This window comes from Ptychodera flava, chromosome 19 (assembly GCF_041260155.1).
Source record: "Ptychodera flava strain L36383 chromosome 19, AS_Pfla_20210202, whole genome shotgun sequence".
NCBI lineage: Eukaryota > Metazoa > Hemichordata > Enteropneusta > Ptychoderidae > Ptychodera > Ptychodera flava.
The window spans coordinates 27,135,794-27,162,965 of NC_091946.1; the positions used below are offsets into that span (position 1 = coordinate 27,135,794).

The 27,172-nt window shown below is 37.9% G+C and overlaps 1 protein-coding gene across 2 annotated transcripts; it reads right to left on the minus strand.

Moving 5' to 3' along the window:
- Positions 1 to 3,004: 3,004 nt before the first annotated feature.
- Positions 3,005 to 26,525, minus strand: LOC139119121 (3-oxoacyl-[acyl-carrier-protein] reductase FabG-like). Of its 2 annotated transcripts, none has more exons than XM_070682765.1 (8): positions 26,187 to 26,525; positions 9,980 to 10,100; positions 8,795 to 8,924; positions 8,441 to 8,575; positions 6,160 to 6,276; positions 4,875 to 4,998; positions 4,323 to 4,478; positions 3,005 to 3,796 (listed from the first exon to the last, which is right to left on the minus strand). In XM_070682765.1, exons 2-8 carry the CDS (start codon positions 9,992 to 9,994, stop codon positions 3,679 to 3,681), a joined length of 795 nt encoding a protein of 264 aa, XP_070538866.1. In that variant the 5' UTR covers positions 9,995 to 10,100; positions 26,187 to 26,525; the 3' UTR covers positions 3,005 to 3,678. The 2 variants fall into 2 exon arrangements, with proteins under 2 accessions (XP_070538866.1, XP_070538867.1); XM_070682766.1 differs by having other exon boundaries at positions 9,980 to 10,034; positions 26,187 to 26,266.
- Between the last annotated feature and the right edge of the window lie 647 nt (positions 26,526 to 27,172).

A 27,172-nucleotide genomic window follows, 5' to 3' on the forward strand; every position in this document is an offset into this window, starting at 1 on the left:
TTGGTTCAGAGTTACTTCACCGGGTTCTGCCGCCTCTTGTTCTTGCAGCTGGTTGATATTATCTGTCTCCCGATCATTAAGTTTTCATTCAAGAACCTGCTTCAACAACTCTGGATGTCTCAACCAATTTGTAAAGACCTGACATTAAGGTCGAATTTTATTTGGGGTCGGTATCATAATGCTTTCAATAACTGAAGCGAACACATCAAGCTGTTGGTTGTAAGCTCCACCGTAGATCAGATTTGATTTTACAACACCAGCTCCTATTTTGATACAGACAACTGCAGTGTGATGGCATTCACCGTTAAGGAGATTGAACTACCTTTTATTGTTGTAAAAGATACATTTATTCCAACAAAGTGGCAAATAAAAAACAAATCTACATAGCTGTCAATGTGTCAAAATTACAATGCAACTTGTCTGGAAAAGAATCAGTCATTTAACTGAAAAGATAATATAAATGCATTCAGGATGCATCCTTCTTCAAGTCTTACAAGGCTTGAAAACTTTGTGATAAAGTCCCAAACTTTGTTCATCATCTTATAAGCAAAATATAATGTATTCATCCATGAGGAAAGATAACATTTAATTAGATAACATAGGATTGAAGGGAAACTTTAATCCCATCAAGAGTAACCGAATTTCGAATATTCCAAACTCTGTATTTTACAAAAGAAGTAATACAGTATATAATGTCAGATGTTGCGTTATTATCATTTTTGATTCCTGCAATTGCTAATCTTTTGATATTGAAATTGATATTTTTAGCGAAGTTGTGTTCTCTGACAAAGAAAGAAATACATTTCTGCCAGATTTCTTTTACATATTTACACTTAAATAAGATGTGTTCCAGTGTTTTTTCTTGGCCACAAATATGGCATTTCCCATCACTTAAATTCAAAGTTTTGGCCAAGCTTCCTGTGACTAGGCCTCGATGGAAAATCTTCCAATTTAAATCATTTACTGTATTGCTGACAATTCCTGTTGAATTAAGACGGCTGAATAAAGTAGTTTTGTAACTGTCAGTGAGAGTTAGATTCTCAGCCCATTTTTGACCAATTTGTCCTTTGACTGCATGCATTTCTTATCAACTAATTTCCAATAAAGTGGCTTGGTTTTGACGTTGCTTTTTGTCAGATCATAATTCTCCAAGTCTAAAATATCATAGTTTTCTTCATGTTGGATGTTTGAAGTGATGATTTGTTTCCAGGAATCTGGAATAGAATTGAGGAGTGTTTCATACTCTGTCTTAATTTCCTCTTTGTACATGTCTGTTTGTACGTCCTCTAACTTTTGCAATTATTTCCCATTGTTCAAACCAGTCATTTCTGTTATCATTCCAGATGTCTTTAAGCCTTAAAATCCTACTCTTTGACCATTTTTCATAAAAGATGAACTGCTGTACCCCAGCCACGCAAATTGCGCCCCCTATCGATCAAGTCATGACCCCAGAGCATGGTTTGTTTTTGTTTTTTCGGGTGCTTGTGTCATGTGAAAGGTAGATACCCACAATTTTTGGAAAGTTATAAGAACAAAAAGATAGCGTGTTAGAAAGCTCATTAAAAATCGGCGTACTACCTGGTGATGACAAATTTCTTCTTATAAATTATCACAATATTACAACCAAGAATAACCGTGTTGGAAAATGTCAAAGCGTCGTGGGACCGGACAAGAACGTCAAGCGAAAGTGCTGACCAGATCCAGCACATGGAAAGCTGTATTATATGTATCACCCCCCCCACACACACACACACACACACATACAGTCACACACACCCCTACAGATCCAAAATCGGGTCAACTGTGCGTCTTAACCTATTGCAGACTGTGTACTTGGTTCACACTGACCTTCAAGTTTTTATGCAATATTAATTCGACTATCAAGTACAGAACTCAACGTTCTCCTGCTGTAAGGCTTATAAGCTTACTGAACTCAACTTTCTCCTACTGTAAGGCACCAATATGCGTCTACCGCTTTCAATGTCCACATCACACAAAAATAAAATGATAGGCAAAGAGCACTGTAAGCCATTCTGTCTGGTAGGCGCAATATTAGTATCTGTACAAGGAATCTTTCCTAATTTGGTAATTCAGCCAACAGCAATTCATGCATCGCAAACTCAAATTATATATTTATAACACGCCACATGCTCATTCCGTGTCATGATTCGCCAGAATACGTCACGTAACGAGAAAATAGATACGTCTAGTCCCCACCGGATCGAAAAAAGTGATGTCAGAGGGTATTTTTTGAAAAGCTATTTCCCTAGGGAAATAGTTCTGACCAAATTTGGAAAATTGCCTGGTCACGTGACCGTAGTGTCGTCTGCAGCTTTGCAACAATGGCGGGTGACTGGAACGTGATGTGCGTCCGGGATAGGTGATGACACATTCTCTAAAACATATTTTACAACATTTTCCAACATTCCAACAGGGTAGGAACTTGAACAGCTCATCGACGGAAAAGATTAAAATGCAACTAAGGATGTCGCTAGGTATGCTTAGAATATTTTTTGAAAGAAAGTGGTACTACGTACAACTGAAACCGCTGTACATCGCCCAGTAAACTTGTCACAATGGATTGTTGCGGTGCAAAATATCAAAACACATTAAAAACTGTATAACAATATAACATGGGCATGTGGTGTGTTATAAAACACCTATAGCCTGGTCTTTATTCGGGCTATAGCGCTCGTCTATTACCCCTCGTGGCCGTGTGTTACCAGAAACACATCGCTATACCCCTCGGCCTACGGCCTTCGGGTATAGCGATGTGTTTCTGGTAACACACGGCCCCTCGGGGTAATAGACGGGCGCTATAGCCCTCATGACCAGGATATAGGTGTTATATATATATATATATATATATATATATATATATATATATATATATATATATATATATATATATATATAATGTGTGTGTGTGGTGTGTGTGTGGTGTGTGTGTGTGTGTGCACGAGCGAGTGCATATGTGGAAGGAACTGGTCTAAACTGAGTGGTATACGTTGAAGAGGTGATTTATTGATACTGCATCCGATGATCATAACAGTATATTGAAATTTCTGGCATGAAAAGTCAAAAAAGAGCTGTCTATAGTTGAGAGCTTGTTATAGATCTGTTCCATTCGTGCCCTATCGCGAATATAGCGCGGTTATTTTCACTTCTGAACCAATCAGATCGCTTAGTACTGGTATGATAGTAGCGAATATAGCGCGGTTATTTTCATGTCTGATCCAATCAGATCGCTAGCTATATTTAGTACTGGTATAATATGATAGTGCATAAATATTTACAGTTCGATCTCATCAATGGTTCAAGAGACATGGATAATATCTGAAACATCAAATGCAATAATGCGGATTTTTACAAATATTTTTTTAACCAATTACAATTTCAAGAAGTTGTTACTAATCATGATAGACGCATGCAATTTTATTTATGGTCCAGTCAGCTGATTGCAATATATCACTACAACTGACGTCAAAATGGACGAGCCTTCATCGTTACCCTTGTGACATGGATAAGACTGGAAAATGATGTCTTTTTTGTGTTCGAATTCTCATTTTTAGGCGAAGGGCACATGAACGGACAAGAATCCTGAGTATGTATCTAAGGCGATTAAATATAGAAGGCAAGTCAGTGAACAAGACTCTATCGATCTGACATTAGTGTTGACTAAAACTCGACCAGCGTTTGTCCACCGTCAACAACAATGGTCTGCCCGGTGATGTAGTTGGCTTCATCAGATGCCAGGAAAGATACAGCATTGCCGATGTCTTCTGGTGTACCCAATCTGAAACAAAGATAAACCATTCTTAGGAATCGTGGGATGTGCGCTTGTGAACATAATTACATTCTAAACGAACGGAAACCCGCCCGCTCCATGAATACCCGGTCGCGGAACGACAAATTTTCTGTTAGCGTTGAAATGACTTCTTTGATCGGTGGTAACAAACACAATACACAGGATATATTATGAGGATGCGGAAAAGTCTATTTTATGTTCACCTTCAATTTTTGATATTTTCAATCGTTACGTCTATTAGTTATATACCAGCAGTTTCATCTGACATCTCTGGTTCTACTCCGGAATGAAAAGGACACGCGGCGTACTACAAACTCAGTACGCTCACGTACGAGGTAATGGTACGAATCCAGGTGTGCAAACGCGTAATGGAAATACACGTATTTCTGTGCGCTTTTTGACACATGGGCTTGTTTTTACCGTGGTCCATAAGAAAAACCGGGTTTTACCTAATCAGCATCACGTGATATATTGACGTAATATAACGTATCGCTGAGCTATACGTTGCCCTTACCGTCCCAATGGAACTGCCGCTACACAACTGTCACGGCAGTCCCCATCGCTCATTTTTGGTGACTTCAACAATGCTAATAGACTGTCCGTGGGGACGTTCCCAGGGAGCACAGCGTTCACTGTTATGCGGTCTTTGGCCAGTTCCACTGCAGCCGTCCTAACGAGTGAATGATACATTCCAGTTAGACCAGTTTCTTGGAAAGGTATGGTCACGGTCTTTTGTGGAGGAACCGTGGTATGGTACATGTATGTGTTGAATAAATGTTCAAAGTCGCGAATTGATATCTCACGAGCAGTGACGATGTATAGGCTGCTTTCATGGTTTCTTGACAAAGCAACTTTTACGAAACCATGTGTACAATAAGCCATAGGAACGTTCACAGGCCAAATAAGTTGTTATTACCTATGCATAGAACAGAGTAATTTTTGTACAGTACTTAAAAAACTTCAAAATAAAATAAATACTCGATTTTTTTCTCCTTTTTTGTACATTATATTGCGACAAAGTTGAAAAATTTACGTTGTACAGAATGGAAATACACGGCTGGCCTACCGCATGAAACCTAGCTGTCCGGCCTTAGTGGCTGCATAGACTCCTATAGAGGGGCATCCTGTGTGTTCACCAGTTATTGATGATATGAAAATCACGCGTGCTCCGCCATTCGCCTTTGCACATTCTGTTCATCAGATATTGATCAAATGTGAAAATTCAATGGTAAGTATCTCAGATTTCTCGCATTCATACACTGATATATAACGTCTCAACAATGTTTTCCTGTCGTCAGATGAACGCAGGATACAGTAAAGTGAGGCTACCCACAATTCTCCATGATGCGTATACACGGAGATCATCCACTGAACTGAAGCAAATTTTTTCTGTACACAGAACAACTCTGTCAGTATTTCAAAATTCTGGCAACATAGTACTGATCATCATAATTTTCTGATTTCTCACTGTGAATAATGAGAAGATCAACCCCTTTTCCGCGGAGGAGATAGCAATTTTGTAATTTTGTCGACATAGATTTTTGACAGCCATACACAATATTTTCAAGGAAACAACGGGAATAAGTTGCATCTGTGTTGGGAAAAGAAAGGGTATTGATTTTTTTAATATTCGTAACAAAGGAAATTTGCATGTCTGACAGGTGGTATGATGAGACCATCTTAGTTGCTGATAACTTTATCTTGACAAGTGTGCAATTTTTAGCACCTCCAAACATTGACTTCTCATTCAATTTACTCTTGAATTTTAAACATAATCAATAATTTTGGAACATAGATTTAACAAATAATCCTGAACTTAAATTGTAAGTTTAAAATTGTTAAGAAACTGATAAAATTGAAAAAGCCTTTAGCAAAAAATGTCTGAGTGAACAAATCAAGGGGAATTGTGGGTAGCCTCACTTACTGTGCAGGAGTTAGAATGTCCTGATAGTAGTATGTGCCTCGAAAGTGAAAGATTTAAACATTGCTCAAACTTTGCTCAATGAAACTTTCAATAGTTCTCTTATCAAATTAAGAATAAAAGTTAGAGGTTAAGTGTGCAAAGTTTTGTGCTATAGAAATAAATTACCTGGTAACAATTAGCGATATTTGAAATTCAAAATGGCCGTCAACCCGGTGTTAACTCTGAGGAAAAATAGAATTTTCGATTTCGCACAACTAAGACGGTGAAAATTTTCCTTACTCCAAGAGCTTCAAAATGAACCACCACAAGCGGTAGACCAGAAAAGCATTGAAAAGATTTGAGTCCGAATATCTGTCCCGGAGGCACATTCTACTTAAAACACGTGGATTTGAAGAGAAGCAGTTCATTAACGAAATGTCTAAATTACCTTTCAAGTATGGTAGACAAGCCTTGGTTGCGATTATGGTTCCCTTTAGGTTCACATCAATCACTGATGTTATGTGGTCTTCTGTCAGATTTTCAACCTTCATCGATGGATAGATCCCTGCGAGAGAAGAAAATTTACGTTAGTCGCTACATCTTTCGTTATTGAACATCGGGTTTCATAGAGTCCTCTCGTACACCTTGGTCATACAAGGCTGTCTGTGAATATGACATTAAACTGTTCCAATAATCATTTTCATTCAAGGTAATACATTACCAGGTCCATGGGACATTTGAGATTTACAAATTTAAGTAGGACCATCCTGAACCACTGATAGTTAGTGGTGGTACCAGGTGTCCGGAATGGGTAAGCGTACCCTGCTAGCATGCTACACATTAAAGGGAAGGATATAATACAGCTTTGTGTTGTTTTCAAGAATGCACCTCAGGGACAGATATTCAGACACTCAAACATTCAAAATTCTTTGATGGTATGCCTGAAGTTTACACTAATTTTGAAATTTGTGGAGTAAATGAAGGTTTGACAATCTTAGTAGTTTCGTTTAATCCGATAATTGAATTTTTTCTCGTTGAGTTAACATACGAAGAATAGCTATTTTGAATTTCAAACGTCGGTTATGTTTAAACACGATTGGAACTAATTTGGGATAATTGGATTTTTATATTTTTTTTAAATTTCTCAAAAGAGTTAGGTGCCAGATAGTTGAACGTTGCAATAATACAAAGTACTCATACAAACAAGTGTGTAATGTAAAAAGAAAAGCATATGAGATTACATTTCTAGATTAAATCGACATTACTTCACCATCCAATTATCCCAAATTAGTTCCAATCTTGTTTTTAGCTAATTTGTTTCTCTAGTACTGAGGTTTCACGGTGATCTCTGATATATATTCTGGATTCTACAAGAGAATGGTAAAATTTTCTTGAGCAACAAACATATATCTTTCAGTTTCGAGGGCCATGCAACCGTAACTCTGTCTGAATGATGCTGATCTGGCGACAGTAACGGTCAAATTACGTCATTTTATACAGTAGCCTTTTTCCTGATTTGCGAGTTTTGGAAGTGTGGTGACTCGGTGATAATTGTACTATTTAAAGTTTAAATGGATACAGTCGTCGGAACTGCGCTCAAAGGTCGTGTGGGACCCATACGACCAATGTAAACACTGTATCCTAGGTACGATATTGATTGATAAAAGTTAAAACATGTTTGTCACTATGATGATGAGATGCATCTAGGTATCGTGCACGAAATACTATTTTTTTTGTAAACAAGAAACTCGCACAGGCACAATTCCGACGACTGTTTCCCTTTAATGTTACTCTCACTTATGGGTGTTTTCATGCATAGTGTCGATGTTGCTTATCACAACGTCAATAGGCATCGGTGGAAAAGAGAAAATTTCCAATATTTTGTCGAGAATGATATAATGATGTATGAAAGCAAGAAACGTTTATTGTGGTCGACATTTACCTGAGTTTTATCTGAACGTTGAATATTCGCTCTGTAGCTGTTGTAAGCATTAGTATTAATATCAGCACGCCTTTATCAGTATTTTACGGAAAAGACTGTTTATAGAACAGTCTTGAAATTTCTAGGGTGAGTGTTTTAACCCTAAATTATATTACCATGCCCTGCCCGTCGCATTTTAATTGCATGGTCGAGCTGAACCATGTGGCCAACAACAAATACGCAACAATCGTGTAACTTTTCAGCTAAAACGTACATTGTAATTCGACAAAGATCATAATCAATCACAAAATAAAATGGAACACTTGTGTGCCAAGTTTAGACACTTTTCTTTGAAAAATCTCCGGATTTGCAAAATTTTTGCAGCGCGCGCACTACTCACTGACAAGTTCTGGGGCCCCGTTGTCGTTCGCGTGGGAAATTTTCGTAAATTTTGACGGTTTTTGAGGTTCGTTGGTAATATAATGGAAATAACAGACTCCGCGCGTCGAATGTTATTTCTATATTGTACTGTCTTACCCTGTAATTTTCAATTGGTGCTTTACTTTTATGAGCTTATTTCTCAAAATAATCAAAAGTTATTGTGAACTAGCATAGATCCTAGGTTCTGTGGAACTAGTAACGAGTCATTCAGGTCAATTTTTCAGTGTTCACCTTTTTAACATATGGACAGCCTGATTGGACGGTCTTTACATACATAGTGACAAGCATTGCCGCGTCGTCTGTCATAAGATAACATGTGGCATAAACATTACACGAGGAAACAAATTTGAACTTAAACCTCCCTTACCGGCGTTGCAAACTATGATGTTGATCACCCCAAAACGTTCATGCGTTTCCTTGGCGACACGGTTACAACTTTGGAGGTCGGCGATGTCTGCCTGCATGTAGATCGCACCTAGCATATTCTTTTCAGCTTCGGCTCCTAGAAAACAGGATTGAGGATTTAAATTGTGTGTCACCTTAATGGGCTCGGTGTATCAAAATGTTATATAACGGTCTGTTTCGGATAGCATATACCTGTAAACACTTTTCGACCGAACAAATGCAAGTAAAAGTTACAAGATATTGTCTCTCTTAAAAGACTTTTTCCATTATTTGTTTGTTTCAAGAAGCAATGCTTTCATCAAAACAAGTTACTTGCCTTTGTCTTCTTTCCTTCCCGTCATCACTACTTTGGCGCCCTCTCTCTGCAACACCTTGACAATGCCCTCTCCTATTCCGTACGTGCCACCGAAAACAATCGCCACTTTGTCTTGCAAACGACCTGACGCCTACGCAAAAGAAACACGCACGACATGGTCTACAAGGTTGTTCGATTATCACGAAATACGTCTCAAGGTAAACTTCTGAAGAAAACCTGATACCAATGGGGAGACGATAGTCTTGCATGCGACTCGGGTTTTACATGTATTGTGAATTATTGTATGTGGTACATCCCGCCAGCTGCACACCATATTTAAATAACTCATGTTAAAATTCCATAATGACTATAATCTATACTGGCTGAACATTAGGTGGCAAAAGGTTCTGTTTCTGTAGTCAAAATGTTCAAACTATCAATAAATGTTGTTAAAGGCACAATGTGTTTTCCATCAATGCCAAGGGACAAACCATAGTATCCTGGGAGGGGTAGACAGGATGCAGACACGTACTATATACTTTTTCTTTCACATTCCAAATTCGACAAAGTATCTTTATTCACATTTTTCGTAGCATGCGTACTACTCTTTCCAGTTTTACACTTTTCTTATTGGCTGCCCTTCATATGGATATTATTTCAATCTGCTGTATTACATTTTCTGCCTTGCGGCCTTTTTTGTTTTGTCGGTTTTTGACCCATTTTTGACCGTCCTCCCAAGATACAATAGTTTATCCGTAAGCTGACCCGGAGAGACACCGTTACATCTTGCAATCGAAAGAGATGGCTGGTCAAAGTTTGGAAACTGCAGAGTGACAATTGTTTAAAAGTATCGGCTGGCGTTCTGCTTTAAAAATGATTCGTTCGTACGATTCGAAAGAGAACTGAAATATAAATCAAGAATCCTGCAAATTGTTGACAGAGCCGGAAACTCCGAAAAAATTACCCAAATCTTGGAAGAACGACAAGTTCATGCTATCGTTTTGACTGCATACTTTTTGAATTATGCTTCCTTCATGAGACCTAACGAATCGCTGACGCAAACTCTGTATCCATTCGAGAACATTGGGTTACCTCACAACATCTTTCAACTTCAAACAGTAGAAAAGCAGCACAAAACAGAAGTGTACCTGTTGACGTAGCACGTCACAAAGATTTCCTTTATATGATACACTTTCTACAACCTACCTGTTTTGTAGCCATCACTGCTCAGTTCCAACGCTCGTTCAGTGTTGTTAAAACCCTGTCAACGTTTGAACATGAATCGACTTCAGTCAACGATGAAGGCAACCAGTTCTAATATTTATATCTATATTAATTTCAAATCAAAAATAACATTTCTTTAATATTTGGTTTTGTTTACTCGACTTGGCATTTTTCAATGCAAAATCGTGTTATTTTTACAATTATTAATCTATTTTGATAACTTCGAATGGGTCTGTATATGTAATTAGTGTACATCATATCTCATAGTCTGGGTGTTTTAAAAACAGATTGGGCACCGTAAAATAAATTCTTTGTTTGCCGTCCACGTGCGGGTAGGTTTTTGGCCGAAATCTGAAAAACAAACACAGATCGTCTGCTCGAAAATACGGCGCATTGATCCTTTCCTTTGTCCGCAATAACACATTCAGAGTCTCATCACGCAGCAGTTTACTTAAATGTCGCAAAAAACGCGGATGTCGTTCAGTCGTTTCAATACAAATCAGACTACCTATCGTAAAAGGGTACATCAGCCGCTGTACATAAAGTGTACATTTGCACCTCCCGTTGTACCGGACTAGTGTACCGTACGATCGATCGACCGTTTCAAAAGTTGATTTCCCCCTCAAAGTTTTCATGTCTGTGGAAAGGCGTGAAATTATTTTGGTCTCCATAAAAGACGGATCGAAAACAATTCTTGACTTGTTTGGCTTCAATAAGGAGGGGGACTGAATTTCCATCAGCTTTTCAGCGATCCGCAATTGATCACGATATTTGATCTGCACCGGGGCAAGCAGTACTGTGGAATGTTCGTTGTTGAATTCTCCAAATCGTACGCAGTTGAAGTTGTTATCAAATACAGCAATGGCCACTAGGCATTGGCTGTCTTGACATGCAAAATATTAGACATTTTAGTATGCAATAGCGCTGATCACTGAACGTCATTTTTCTTTCATTGATATGCAAAAATAAATATTTGTTCGCATTTTCCGCAAGAACTATGGAAATAAAACCTGCTAATGTTAAAAGTCACACTAATTCATATGAATTTATGGCTCAGACTTCAAGCAGCAACAACATCCGCACGTGCAACAACAAAATTTGCAGCAATATTTAATAACAGATATGACATCGCGATCAGCGCTATTGGAAGTAGGCTAACAAACAAGTCGATACCCAGAATTCAGAGTAAATAGCCAAAAGTTACAGCTAATGATGCATTTAACTCAACAGGAACAGTGCTCTGGTCTTGTATTTGTTTGACACTTGATTTACACTCAAGGCTGTTGATTTGTTCAGCCACCCACTCTTCTAACTACAAAAATTGTAATTGTATGAAAGGGACAGTAGTTTCAACTTTTAGCAAGATGTTTAGCATTTGTTTTCTGAGTGACAACTACTTACTCTGTTATACTCAGCAACTTTTGCGGTTTAATATTTGAAAAATTTCAGGTTTAAAGAACACTTTTTGTTCTACCCAAACTTTGAAATTCATAAGTGTACAGGTTGTCAAAACAGCTATTACTATTCGTTTTTCTCGTATTATCTCATTACCTCATATTGGCCTGGTTTTACTCATGGACTCGTCTTGGCCTGCTGAGAGTAACTGGGAATCTTCAAATGACTACAAGAGATGTTCAGAGTTCGTTTGTAGTACATAGACTTTATTTCTCGGCAGACAAGCTTGACAGGTGCCATCGCCCAACTTCTCTGTGCAAATGCCTTGGACTTCTCTTTGGTTGTTCTGTCCTCCTTCCCTGTCCGTTGTATTTTTCTGTCTTGTCCTATGTATTCCCTCAATCGTATTATTTTAGCACGGGATTTTAAACATTATCTTTAAGGCGTGGCTTTGATCATGCGTGAGATATGAATTAAAGATAAAATTATACGTCCAATGGTAAACATCAATGCAGGTCTCGATCTTAAAGTTACCTGTCACAATTAATATTCATATGTCACTGTGACACGTTGCAAATCTACCACGGGAAATTCTCACGTTCCTTCATTAGGTGTTGACTACCTTTATCATTCTTAATATAATTTAAATATATTCTTGTTTTCGTCCAAACTTCGTAAACATCCTCGTAATACGTCAGGGCTCGAAATTAGCGGTAGTCCCGCGTCCACAGACTACCAACTTTTCCCTTGGGCTACCAAAGTCCATGAAATGGTAGCCCACACGGACAACCAAAGCCTGGGACATGAAATACTTGGCGTGCGATGTCCGTCACTTTCGGACGAGCTAAATGCAGTCAACATGCAGTTTCATTTGTTTGAAGCAATTATCCTTTCATCTGTGAAGAGTTATTTTTTGGGGGCTGACTATTACAATTTTCACAGCTATGTTGTTGTTTTCACAAGATGCAGAGCGTTAGAATGTTGAGTTGCTTTTCCGTGTGCAGTCTTTGCATGCCAGTTCACCTATGCTGTTGATCGGCAGCATACAAGACGTACTTGTGTCAAGTTTTGGGATTTTGATGCTGAAATTTCACAAAACTGTCACTTCAATATCAAGAGATTGTGTAATCAGTTTGATTTGAAATAGTACTATAAAACACTGTGTCAGTTAAGCTTGGCTGAGTTTCGCTGTCTTTTATCTATGGTTGTCGATCAGTATCAATGTATTACGTTCTGTATAGAGAGACTCTGGTGTAACAAGGCATGCCAGTTCATAAAGATCATGAGAATATTTTTTCCTGTTTTTACTCAAGTTACAAATTCTTTGGATATATAAGCCGATTGAAAGTGATAGAAAGTGTTAAAATGTACATAAATTAGCATAAATTAAGCGTTCGAGACACATAACATGGGGTTTCTGGAGTTGAAGCCCCTAGTTTTACTGCTATTTTGTGTTGCTGAACCGGGGCTTATACTCGGACGAGTACAGTGTCCCTAAACTAAAATATTCATGGACTACCAGCCATTGTAACTGGGCTACCAACTTCAGAAAATGGTTGCCCGAGTGGACTACCAGTGTAAAAAGTTAATTTCGAGCCCTGTACGTAATTAGCATCTTTTTTGCATTTGTCGCAAATATGCTTTGTATTCATAATTGAGACCTTGTTATCTTAATCGATAGTTTTGCTTGTAGGTGCCTATGATCACCTAGTGCATAAACCTACGTCAGAGACAAACTATCTTAGTAACACAACCAGTTGATTACTGTCGCACTGGTATAGTGTTTACTCGTATTATGGATTTTTTGTTCAGACTCATAGTCACCTAACTATAAGTATGCTTGTTGTACTAATACAAGTATAACTTGTGTTTCCAAGCATTGTTTTCACAACGTGCTCATTGCAGAGCACAAGAAACACTGCATTGTAAATGTATTAGTTGAGATTTTTATACTTGTGACCAATGGAAAGTCAAAGTTTATGCGATTGCTGTATGTTGTGCTTTTTCCTGTGTTCGTTTGTTTTGCTGGCTGACTGGTAGGTTTTCAAAAATCCAAGGACAGCAAACAAAGAATTTTCTCTAAGTGGCCTTGGCTAATTAACATGGCGAGGGATGCCAGAGGCTGGGAAATCATAATAGAGTGATGTCATGACTTTTATGTCATAAATATAGAGGGTAAAACATGCTGGTCTAACAGTAGTTTGTGCATTTTCCGCTCAAAAAGTCTTGCGGTCCTCAGTGGTGGAGGCCCTGAGTGCGAACATGAACGTGCGGATTTAGATTTTTGACCTTCTCTGAATAAGACAGTCCCCACGTTTTACAGAGACGGAGCCGCTGCTGGTTTATCAATGGAAACATTCACATTTCAGCTTGCGGCAGTTTGAGAAACGCTGTCGCAAGAGAAAGCAAAGCTACAGTCGGTTACAAGTTGAAGGCCCATTGTCAGAGGTCATTGCAACCATACAACGGAGACGTCCATGGTGTTCATTTGACGATTCTCCATGCAAATCCAGCTTGACAATAACATTGTTGATAGATAATGATGGCACCAAATCCTCTTCAACAAAATGTATACTTCATCCTACCCTTTGACCCACATCTCAAGAACCAGTAAGTGGACCTAATGGCGGTCTGTACTGCGGCATTTTGTAATATGACGCATTTTGTAATAACTTACGCAAAATGTAATAAGGGTATCAGCATTTTGTAATAAGGGTATCAGCATTTTGTAATAAAATATTGTTTACGCGATTTGTAATAAGGGTATCAGCGTTTTGTAATAAAACGCGTTTTGTAACATTAGTTAACGCATTTTGTAATAATTATAAACATCTGCTGATATTGTAGGTATTTCAAAATGCTTTGTGGTTTTATGAATACGTAAAAATGTAACAGCATATAATGATGTCGAGATTATATCTCACTGCCAGTACTAGGTTATCATAATAGCGTCAGATGAAGGGGTCTGTTTTCAACTGATTCCCAGTATTAGGCCAACAACTATGAGTGTAATTGTTAGTAGAATAATCGTCCACTGGCGTTGGTTTCCTTATTTCAAGGGTCAATTCAACTTTCAACACTGTTACGAACGGTTCAGAACAAGTGATTACGTACTTCTACCAAATCAACCTCAGCAGGCGTTGTTCGGACAATTTGTTAAAGGGACATTAGCTGTAACTTTTGACTAATTTTTCACTACTCTGTTTCAATGTATCAACTACAGAATTTTACTATAATCCGATCATCATGAACAATGCCCGGTGTCCTGCTTGCCAACACAGCCTGTATATGTGAAATGACCATTGTTATTGTTGATAAATGTATTCTAGTCCGGACCTGAATACAAAATTTAAACAATAAAAATGCAGATTATACTCATAGAGGGTATATTTATGAGCTAAATATTAGGAATTTCTCCATGGTTCGAGGATTCAAACCAGAAACTGCAGATGATACACAGAACAAACAGAATAAAAAAATGACCAAAAGTTACAGCTAATGGATCTTTAAGTCAGTTTAACTTTTTGTGAAACCAAATGTCAGGCAGCTGAAACTACATTAAGGTTACGACTCTGCTCTTTCCCTGAAACATTTTTTCAACCCATATTGCCCAGTCATGACAACAAGGTCACCCCTTAGTGTATTTTACTTTCAAGTACGTGTAGCTGAAATTTATTTCTATATGTATCTTTTTACTTGTAAACCAGAAATGGATCGCTTCTGGGCAAATAAATCCACATGTCAGTATGGCGCTTCAAATTGATATAGGTACATCAGTCACATTTACTTTTTCAGACTCTTTATTTCATTCAAGACATCAGCTTACGTGGGAAAACAAGGTCAAACTGTCTCTCCATATTAGCTGTCGATCATGATTGGCAACTCTACAGATTTACGTTTTATAAAACTGATCAAGTATACGCGATTGCTCATAGCACTGTTCTAACTCTGCGCAGTTTATCACAAGACGTTTCGTACACCTTTTCTATAAAGAGCAACTGGATATTTTTAACAAAATTACCACGCACAGCCGAGTATATTCTTTAAATTTATATTGCACGTCAAAATTGAGGCCGAGATGCACTTTTGTGACAGGAAACTGCTTTCTCATTGATAATGCTCTTCATAATCGGATTACCGCTAGCTGAAGACATGCTCTCACTAGTAACATTTTCACATATATGAAGCGCGATTTCATGACATTTTGTTAGAAAAAGTGAATTTGACATAAAACGGCCGATTAAAGTGGAAAATAAATGTACGAAAGGTTGCAGTATTTTAGGCAACTTCTATACGTATGATATGTGTTTCTCTAAAGTTGATTGTCGATTATTTACGGTAATAAGAGGAGGGCACGTTAATATGTCAATGCTGTCAGCTGATATTTATCAAAATATACTGAAACAAATCATTGACAATGACATAGTCCCCCTTGTAATTGGGAATTTGTCACTGGAAGTGACTAAAAATTGAAGTCGATATGATGTGCATGAAACAAGGAATGCGGGTACCAAAGCCCTGTCTGTGAATGATGCCCTTATTTGATTGGATTGTAGATAAGTAGTGGCATAGGGTTATGTCCTTTTTACCAAGTTTGACAGAATTAGGTATGCCATGCTCTGGCTTTTTAAATGTCAAAATTCAAATTTATGCAAGAAACTGGTCTAGGCATGTCTGAGTAATGGCTCTTGACATAAAAAGTCAGAACACCAGATGTGAACCAAAAATGTCCTCATGTTCAGCAAAGAAGAGATTTCCTATAATTAGCTATTGATACTGCTAAAATTAAAATGCCTTTCTTGATTGCTAAATCTTTGCATGATCAACATCTGTAACAAGTGTCATCAAATTTAGTGCAGTCATTCAGAATATAGATCTCTCATTACAAACATTTTTTCCCTATTCAGCAAATCTGGGGTGCCACCCTAATCACAAAAGGTCATTAAATAAGTCAATAAATAATTCATCAACAGGATGTCACTATTCAGTTTTACGCTACTGGAAGATCAATATCTGTACGATGTTTCATAGAATTTGATGCAGGATTTCTGGACGTATAACACTAATAAGGAAAAGTCATGAAATATGCAAATTAGCAATTAATTAACATTATACTGATAAATGTACTTATACACAGTTAAAGCAAGATAAGCTCAACATCTATACCAAGTTTCAACAAATCTGAAGAATTATTTCTTGACGTATCAGCCTAATTATGAAAATTCATTAAATATGCAATACACAATTAATTGACATGATATGATTAATGTTTTTGCATGCTACTACAACACTTTGAGATCAACACCTGTACCGAGTTTCATCAAATTTGGTGCAATATTACTGGACACAGCACACTAATTAGGAAAGTTCATTAAATATGCAAATTAGCGATTAATTGACAAGAGACTGCTGAATGTCTTTGTTAGCTATTACAACACTTTGAGATCAACATCTATACCAAGTTTTATCAAATTTGCTGTCGTATTTCTAGACATATTTCCTTAATTACAAAGATTCATAAAATATGCAAATTAGCAAGTAAATGACATGATCCTGCTAACTATCATTGCATACTGTTACAGCTCTGGTATATCAGCATCTCTACCATGTTTCATTGAATTTTAATTGGTATTTCTTGACTTTGTAACCTAATTATAAAAAAATCATCAAATATGCAAATTAGCTATTTATTGACATAATCCTGCTAAATGCCTTTGCAGAAAGTAACAGCTTTGGTATGTATACATCTGTAAGAAGTTTCATTAAATTTGAGTCAGTATTTTTCGAAATATAAGTGGAATTATGAAAATTCATAATTTACGCAAATTAGCAATTAATTGACACAATACTGACAAATGTCTTTATGTGCTATTAGACCTGTGTGTGACCGACATTTGTACAAAGTTTCGTCAAATTTGGTGCTATCTCTTAAAACAACAGAGCTCTATTTTCAAAAATCACTAATTATGCAAATTAGCACTAATTATGCATACCACACCCAAAACAATGAACGTGCATATGTATGCCATAGCGCTTTATTCTTATACCAAGTTTGAAAGAAATTGGCCCAGACATGTCTGAGATATCTTCGTGGACGGACGGACGGACGGACAGACAGAAACCATAAGTCCCCTCAGACTTCGTCCGGGGGACTAATAAACACTGATGTGAAGCAGCCAATTAAAATACTGAACGATAATTTATTTTAATATACAAGGACGAAATGAAGCTCTATCGACAGACCTGCCACTTTTCCTTGTATGTAAAAGGTGACACTTCATATCTACTGAGACATGGTTGTGTTTTCTCCAATGGTAAAAATTTGTCTAGCCAACGAGCTAGAATAAGCTGCCCTGCAATATTATGATTAAGCTAAATTTGACTCGCTATCCTTAGGGTTATATCTACCAAATATCTGCCATTACTATTAAATGATAACAGCCACAGAAAGATAGACAGACAGACAGACAGACAGACAGACAGACAGATAGATAAACAGGCATACTCAGGCACTCTTTCCTCCCTACCTACCTCGCTACCAACATAGATGCAGAGATACATACAGAGGCCTACATACGTACACACATACACACATACATACATACATACATACATACATACATACATACATACATACATACATACATACATACATACATACATACATACATACATGCATGCATGCATGCATGCATACATACATGCATGCATACATACATACATACATACATACATACATACATACATACATACATACATACATACATACATACATACATACATACATGTATAGTTAATTGCACGAGTAGGTGTGCTGTTACAGTTGTAATCACCACACTTATGGTCAGGAACTTGTAAACATCACGAGGCCGAAGGCCGAGTGATGTTTACAAGTTCCTGACCATAAGTGTGGTGATTACAACTGTAACAGCTCACCTACGAGGTGCGATTAACGACTTATACCACGATAAACAGGCCAATCTTCTCTAAAATTTGAAAATTACTGTCAATAAATCGTCTACTTTTGATTTGAATATACACAATGGAATGGAGTGACCCATTGTACGTCGAAAGGTTCATAGAGGTCATTATGCACCTGGCATGCGAGTTTGGGTGAATGACCTATCCCAAACAAGTAGGACAAGGGCTCTGGTCAACTGCAAATCTGCATTTGAATAAGGGCTACAGAGTGGTATAGTGCACCTGTGTAGAAGAAGCTATTTTAGTCTGATTGGTTAAATAAAATGGCTTGCCATACTCTATCTTGTTGGCTATTGGCTAGCGAGAAGGAATTCAATCTGTAGATGCATGTGATTGCCTCGTGGATGCATCAGGCTTTCAATACCATTTTCGTGTTTTCGACTGGTCAAGATGGACCTTGTCAACTTGTCTGATCTGATGACCCAAGAGACTTCCTAGAGTTCCATGGACGGCCATGTAAAAACAACCAAAGTGGATTTTACACGGGCAAACTGCCCTATAAGAGCAGCCGCTACTACGGAGCGCATAAAATCCACGATGTGTACTTCAACTTATAAAAAAGTACTTGGCGATGATAACACCGGACGGGATTGTACTATCGATGACCCTTGCCAAGGGATAATCAAGTTCTCCTGCCAGAAAATATACGTCTTTACACAAAGCAAATGTGCAAGATGGCTTGGCCAGACTGCCAGCACAGTGGATATTCTGGCAAGGTAATTTATTCTTTTACTAAAATATTTATACACAAACGAATTCTGTAAAGTTATAAAATTGAATTCATTGACCAAAACAATTTGTTGTGTGTGCGGCAGTATCACAGAATTTCTTTCAACTATTCCACTAACGTTACAAAAAGGCTGTACTTATTTCCATGATATTTGTCACATATGTCTTGCGTTTGATAATTTCAGGTGAATGCGGCAACATCTCTGTACCATCAGGGATTCGATGAGCAGCTTATCAAAGAACAAACAGGTCACAGATCAGATGACGGTTTACGCGCCTCAAATGTATGTCTACTGCACAACGAAAGCATGTGTCGAATATATTACTACCACCTCCATCTAGTGATAAATCAGAGGAATCTGTAAGTAAATCAGTTTCTCAAGTTACGACAAAACAATGTAACAAAGCAGACAAGATTGGTCCAACCCAAGAAGACGCCGAATCTAAAGATGGACAGTCTTCATCAACAAATCATGTTGCTTATTTCTTACATTGAGCATGGTCCAAAGAAAGTTAAAATTGAATTATAAAATGTGATGCTATAACATATCAGTTGAACAAATTGTCTTCATTTTGTTATTGAATGTGTGTGAATGCTTTAGACATCTTGACTTGACCTATTGTTCTCTTGCAAATTAGTAATCAGTCATACTTTTTTTCATATTTAAATAAGTAATCACTACACTTTTATTGATATGATAATGATTTTCTTTCATTAAAGTGTGGTGATTACTTATTTACATATGAATAAAAGTATGACTGATTACTTATTTTGCATAAGAACAATAGGTGCCAGTCGTGTTTTCAGGGATAAATGGATGGCAAGAACAATAGGTCACATGACCTGGAGTGGTATAAACATACATACATACATACATACATACATACATACATACATACAGACAGACAGACAGACAGACAGACAGACAGACAGACAGACAGGCAGTAAGACACACTTATACATACATACATACATACACACATACATACATACATACATACATACATACATACATACATACATACATACATACATAGTAACATACATACATACATACATACATACATACATACATACATACATACATACATACATACATACATACTCAACAGGTCAGATATACTTCCGCTTTAGTAACTAAACAAATCAAATCACTAAAACATCAGATTATTCTGACCTATTTTCGAGCACGAGCCGAGCAGCGATGTCGTGCCATATCTGTACAGTGCCGTCTTGGTGAACACTTTCGTTATTACCTCATAATATTTTTCACCTTCAAACAATCGTAATACATTTACCTTCGTTTCTTTTATCAGAAGTTATTTTCAAAGTACAGTATGGAGTTTCGCTCACAACATGGAGGTGCCTGCCGGTGACAGACGTCGCGCTAGGGGTTTCCTCCATGTAAGCCATTCAATGACGCAATGTTTATCATCAAATATGAAAGTATAGGGGTTATCGCATGCCCGTTACGTGCCCGTTTTTACGGGAGCTCGATATTATTGTTTGCGAAGGCAGATGTATAATAATTTATTTTATGTCATTATATTTTATTTTATCTGAGTATGAACCTGTAGATTACTGGTTGTCTGCAATACATCAGAAACAATGTCGTTATCCTCTATTTAATAAATCAACTGAGTATGTATACCAATGATTCTCTCAATAATATGATAATAAACCAGTCGAAATCTAGTAGTTACCTGCCTCAGATGATTAGTTTGTAAAAAAATTGATTGACAGCTATCTAAAATTAAGTCTTTCTAACTTGAAATTAAAGTCAGGGATCGATCAATTTTTTGTACTTACTTACCGAGTAAACACACACTTTGTAATACCATTCCAAAGTCAATAAAATATCTGTTAATGTTATAAAACTGGGAAACGTTTTTAAAATTATTACAAAATGCGTTAACTGTTACACCCGTGGCCACTTTAGTGTTGATCAAGCCTGTCTGGTACAAGCAGAAATTCTGTCTGCAGAAGGGTGATAAAACGGTTACTTTACCCTGTATCAGTGGTGATAATGATCCTACTATCGGTACCCAGTGGACACGCCGATTAGCCTGAAATTACGGAGTGATTATAAAATACACTGTATACAAATGACGTTGACCACAGCATTTGCCCTATCAGTACTCAGTATCTGCTAAAATTCATGTGTTTCAACTGTAGTCAGTGTTAGAAAACATCACACATTTTGTGCCGATTTCAATATTGCAGTGAATGAATACCAACGATACTACAGCGTGTATCGCAAGTGTCGTGTTCAGACTCTGTTCAGACGCGGGAATTGAGAAAATGCCAATTTGAAAATGTTAGCGATTAAATTACAGACATCGCCCGTCTTGACTGCAAAATTTTCGAAATACACATTCACTTGCACTAAGCCATGTTTCTTTCCTACAAACTGTGAATAAACGTACTCCACTTTCACTTGGTACGAGAGAAAAGGTAAGAGTAAAGTACAGTCGGGGTAGCATTTTACATGTACATGTATTCACATATGTGTAACCATATGAACGACACTTTTCTCATCCTGGTTGAAGGGAACTTGTCCTGATACATGTACATCTCCTCCAAACTTTTCTGGCTCCCTCCACGCTTATCTTAAAACGCTTGCTTGTTTCTTTGTAAGCTCCTCGTGATACCTCGCTAGGTGCCGGATTGCCACTACAATCTCTTATATTTTGAACAATCAAGCTTGCTACGTCCTCACTGAAGGATTTGCCCCTATGATATTCGCGACCGTTGTTATTGATGTTCATTGTTGAAGTGCAGACTTACAGCGTGTATACAGTGCAGTGTTGTGATACGACGCGCCAAATGTTTCAAAAATATTTATTGATTCAGTGCAAAAATAAACTGTCTTTCTCAATTGAAATAAAAATTCGGTGTCATAGTAGGAAGGAAATAAGTAAGAAAAGTATAATTAAAAAACAAAAGACAGAAATGTCATTCAATACTTCATTTTAACTTGAGAATATTCTTTAAAGCGTAATTAGGAAATAAACAATTTTCAACGATTTGAAAAATTCATACATCCACACTTATCGACGTACATACACGTATAATAGTTCGCGTAAAAGGTGCAATTAGTGCTGATTTTACAAAAAAAGTATAAGATGTTTTACAAAAATCACAAGAAAATCACTAAAACCCAGTGCCAGGTGTCTTTTCGGAAAAAATATTACAAAAAATTAAAATGTGAACCACAAACATAATATCATTATACAAGAATTAGACAAAAAAGCCATGCATACATAAAATTATTTATGTACTTAAGAAAATTAAAAAGCAGTACGTATTGTAGATAATCAAAAATATAATGTGAACCACCAGCCTCTTTGAAAGTAAAGAGAGGAAATCAGAGAAAAAGTTCGGCAGTGATGGCTCTAGACAAAAGTGGACATCATCTACTAAAAAAAAAAAAAATAAAAAATAAAATAAAAATAAAAAAATAAAAAATGCCATGGACAACAGCAAATACAAAAAAACGCGTGGGCCTGTGGAAAGAAAAAATGAGCACTCCCCACAGCAAAAAAAAAACCGAAAAAAAAAAAAAAAAAAACAAAACGAGCACACGACACACAAAACCAAACGCGCGAAATTACAATTAATTTATTCAAAAAACTCATGGTTCACGTTTCCTTCGATCGATGAATCCTAAACAGCTGGGATTCCGATCACCACATACTCAAATGTTTGACGAATATTAATTGAGCATTTCAGTAATAACTTTGACATATTGAATCCTAGCTCTGTTTGGCTGGGCTCTGCCAAGCAGAGCTACTTGAAACCTAACCCTGCGTACAGGTCTGTGTGTTCCCGGCGTTATGGTGGAGGCCGTATCACGCCGGGAACACACAGACCTGTACGCAGGGCTACTTGAAACCGTACTTGATAAAGCGAAGTGGGCAATATCACCTAAAGAACCTCCAGATTAACAGTGAATAGTTCCAGAGAGTCAAGTTAACTGAGCCAATTTGAGACAGTCCACAGTTCAGATCAGGGGCGAGACGTACAACCCATGTCCCTTCATAGCAACACGGTCCCTCCACAAAATGTGGATGGACCGTGCTCACAGCCCTGACACCCAAAGGTACAGACAGTATTCAGAGAACTAGCGGCTGCTTGTTCAGTGTCGAGTCGGGCGTGTTCGCGTTCTACATGTACTACTGAAAACGTTGCCTCGATTCTGAACGGAGTGTTTTAGCCTGAGTCTTTTTGCCTTTGCCACACTCCGTTTTGAGTCTAAAAACACGGTTACGTGTGGTTCGATACGTAGCGACCGCTGCGTGGTATGCAATTTTACTATGCATACCCACACGGCGGCCGCTATGTACATGATGTATCGAATCACACACGTAACTGTGGGCTATATAGCGTCTAGCCATCGTTTTGTTGGGGGAGGACTCCATGGTTTGGGCACAGACTGTCTATGGTTTGGGAGAGGCAGCCCTACACTGTACAGCGAGGGGATCGCTGGTCGCCGGCGTGTACTGAACTAGCGCCGGCCGCAGGCTTACCACCTCAAGTGTACATTGAGGCACGCCATGAGCGAGGGGACCGCTGGCAGCCGACGAACCACCACGAATTTTTTGTCCACTTGTAACTGTTTAATATAGAATGGGACGTGTAACTTGGACGTCCATGAGATGATATTGAAGACTGAGAGACTGAGAAGCTGAGAGTTATTGCTGAAATACCCAAAATATCTTGTCCAACATCCGACTGTGATGATCCAAAATAACCCTCTGGCACTAAACTCTAACATCATGACGTTGAGAACATGTTAGGTTTTTCCGTGGGGTGTCCCACTCTGTTTTATTTTCCCGAACGGGCCTCTTTTTTTCTACTGGTTTTTTTTTTTGAACCTCTTTTTTTGTAACCTCGTTTTGGTTTTTTTTTTCAAACTGACCTCGTTTTGGTTTCTTTTCAGCCTCAAGGGTCGACTTTCCAGTTGTGACTCTCTTTCTTTTTTATGTCAGACCTAATGGTTGTTCGCTTTGTTTTTTGTAGTAGTGAAAGTACTATTTTTGTTTTTGTTTTAAGCATTTCATTTTTGTTTTTAAGCATTTCAATATTTTTTGTGTGTGTGCTTGATTTTTTTTTTTTGCTTTTTTCCCTTATAATCAGCATTCATTGCACCTTTATATCAAATACACGTGTATGTACGTCAATATAAAGTATGGGAGTGTGGTATTTCCAAATTTTTGCGAACAGTTTATCTTCTCATTAAGGTTTAAAGAGTATTTTACAATTATGTATTACATAACATTCTCCCCTTTTTCGCAATAATACTTTTCTCGTTTATTTTCTTCCGTAATTCCATCGAATTTTTATTTCAATCGAGAAAGACGGTTGCACGTCATCTTTATCTGTACAGACACATTCAAATATTAAGTGACACATATTTTCAAAGGAATGTTATTTTTATGAAAAAGTACATTAATAAAATGCAATGATATGGACGAAAGAACCTTTTTCTTTATTATTCATATAGGTTTAAGACTTTATTTAGAAAGAAAATTTGACAGTTTATTTTTACTCTATGACGATAAATATTTTTGAAACATTTGGCGCGCCGTAGTTGTGATCGATTTGAATTGGGCAGGCGAGACATTTTAGTAGAACGTTATCTCAATCCTAACAGTGGGGTGCCGATAGTGAACCTTACATTTATTACACCGATCACCACTTTGTTTCGTTTATACAGACAGAATTTCTGCTTGCAACAGACAGGCTTAATCAACACTAAAGTGGCCACGGGTGTATTACAAAGTGCGAATTATTACAAAATACTGATACCCTTGTTACATTTTGCGTAGACAATTTTTTATTACAAAATGCTGATACCCTTGTTACAAAACGCGTAGACTGGTTTATTACAAAATACTGCAGACGTTATTACAAAATGCGTCCGTTATTACTAAATGCTGATACCCCCTATTACATTTTGCGTAAGTTATTACAAAACACGTCAGTATTACAAAATGCCGCAGCACACGGTCAACCTTTGCGACCACTACTATTCACAAACACGTATACGGCAACCCATACACGAGTTTATTTATGGACTATGCGGGCCTGCCACAAGACAGATACGGCCACTAATTACCAGTATAGTCGACCAATGAAACTTGTGGAACTTGTGAACCCTACAAAATTCACATGAGCCAAAACCATTTCACAGAATCCACTGGATAGACGACAGCAGGGTATAAAAACCCCAACAAAATACGCCCACGTAAAGACGCGATGGTTCACCAGTGTCTGGCAGTGATGGGAAGACTAAGGTTATTTTGTCGACGGTCAATACATTGGAGACTGTTCTCCATTACTGGCAAATACTGTTACATCTAGCACATAAATTTTCCATTCATTTTTAGATCGATTGATTAAAAATAATCATAGATTAAAACAATCGCGCCTCTTTGAATTGTGAAAACGTAGCTTACAAAGCAACGCACACATCGCCTTTGTGTATTTCGAAAACTACTCAAATTTTTAACAAACCCGCGAAGTGTGGAGTGCTGTGTAAAACAGAAGCTTGTTGTTTGTTTTTAGCATGGTGCTCATCGAAATAATATGCTTGCGAATGTTGTACCGCCATAGGCTAACAGAAGGGACAAATTTAACAGGTGAACTTCTGTGCTTTCGTATGATGTACTGGACAATTTTTAGGTGAGAACGAAAAGTGCAGCAGAAATTGCTAGCTATAGGTGAGGGCATGCATTGAAAGTAATTTTGGCATTCTTGATATTTCAGAATCCTATTTTTCCGTTTCCCCTCAACACTCATAGATCAATAAGATCAAAACCAATAGTCCCGACCCACATGAGTGAACGCAAACTATTCTTACATTTACATGTAAAACAGTTGCTGTCTGACAGAGCATACAAGTCCCCTGGACGCACGATACCAAATACCATACCATATACCGAACATTTGAAACAATATGAGAAAAAAACCGGGACCAAAGCACGACGAAAGCGCAGAAGATCGAAAACTATAAACCGCCATGAGCTTAAAACTGTTGAAGCTACAACAGAGCAACCAGTGGGAAGGAATACAACTTACTTGGGTGTGTGGGATTCCAACCTCTAGACCGACGAAATATCAGCTGAGTGACCTCAGTTATATTTGCCCCGGGTACGTTACGTGATTGACGAGGGGAAGTGACGTCAGCGCCATTGCCTGTCCCTTATTCATGCTGCCCTACGACCGGTAATGGTCTCATGCTAACGGTCACGAATTGGGTAAACACACGCTGCTAAAGTACATGTGAATTCTCGTACATCTATGAATGCTCGTACGAGATAGATTACATGTGAATTCTCGTACATCTATGAATGCTCGTACGAGGTGTGGCAAGGTGCATGCCTCGTACTTTCGTGATTGCTCCTACGAGGTTAGGGTCACGAATGCTATAAACACACGCCACCAAGCTAGATGTGAACTCTCGTACCATTATGAATACTCGTACGAGATTTGGCAGGGTGCATGTACAGTGTGCTTTGAAACACCTTCCGCCTGGATAGGAATAAACTCTCATACCCTTGGTTATGCTCACACGATTGTCTGCAGAATGCATGTACAAATTGCCTAACGATAAGTACACCCCTAGTGTAGGGGAATACAGTAGCTGATGGTGATGATTCACACGTATTAATGACAGCTCACTCAGTATCTCATCACGATCCACGTACAAGAGACGTAGTACATGAGAACCAAGTGGACTAATGCCGACCTGATGATGTTCATACACACTCTTTAGTTGGTCGTGGTCGGCATGGTCGTATAGTATAAGGTGTAGTCAAATGCATAAAAGTACTGACATAGTGCAAGGCATGTGCTGTGTGGTCGTGGTCGGCATGGTCGTATAGTATAAGGTGTGGTCAAATGCATAAAGTACTGACATAGAGGAAGGCATGTGTTGTGTGGTCGTGGTCAGCATGGTCGTACAGTATAAGGTGTGGTCAAATGCATAAAGTACTGACATACAGCAAGGCATGTGCTGTTTGGTCGTGGTCAGCATGGTCGTATAGTATAAGGTGTGGTCAAAT

Coding starts and splice junctions, on each gene's coding strand:
- LOC139119121 (XM_070682765.1), bottom strand. Junction 4,999..6,159: donor TTGTCTACCATACTTGAAAG/GTAATTTAGACA, acceptor TCTGATGAACAG/AATGTGCAAAGGCGAATGGC. Junction 4,479..4,874: donor GGACAGCTAGGTTTCATGCG/GTAGGCCAGCCG, acceptor TTCACTCGTTAG/GACGGCTGCAGTGGAACTGG.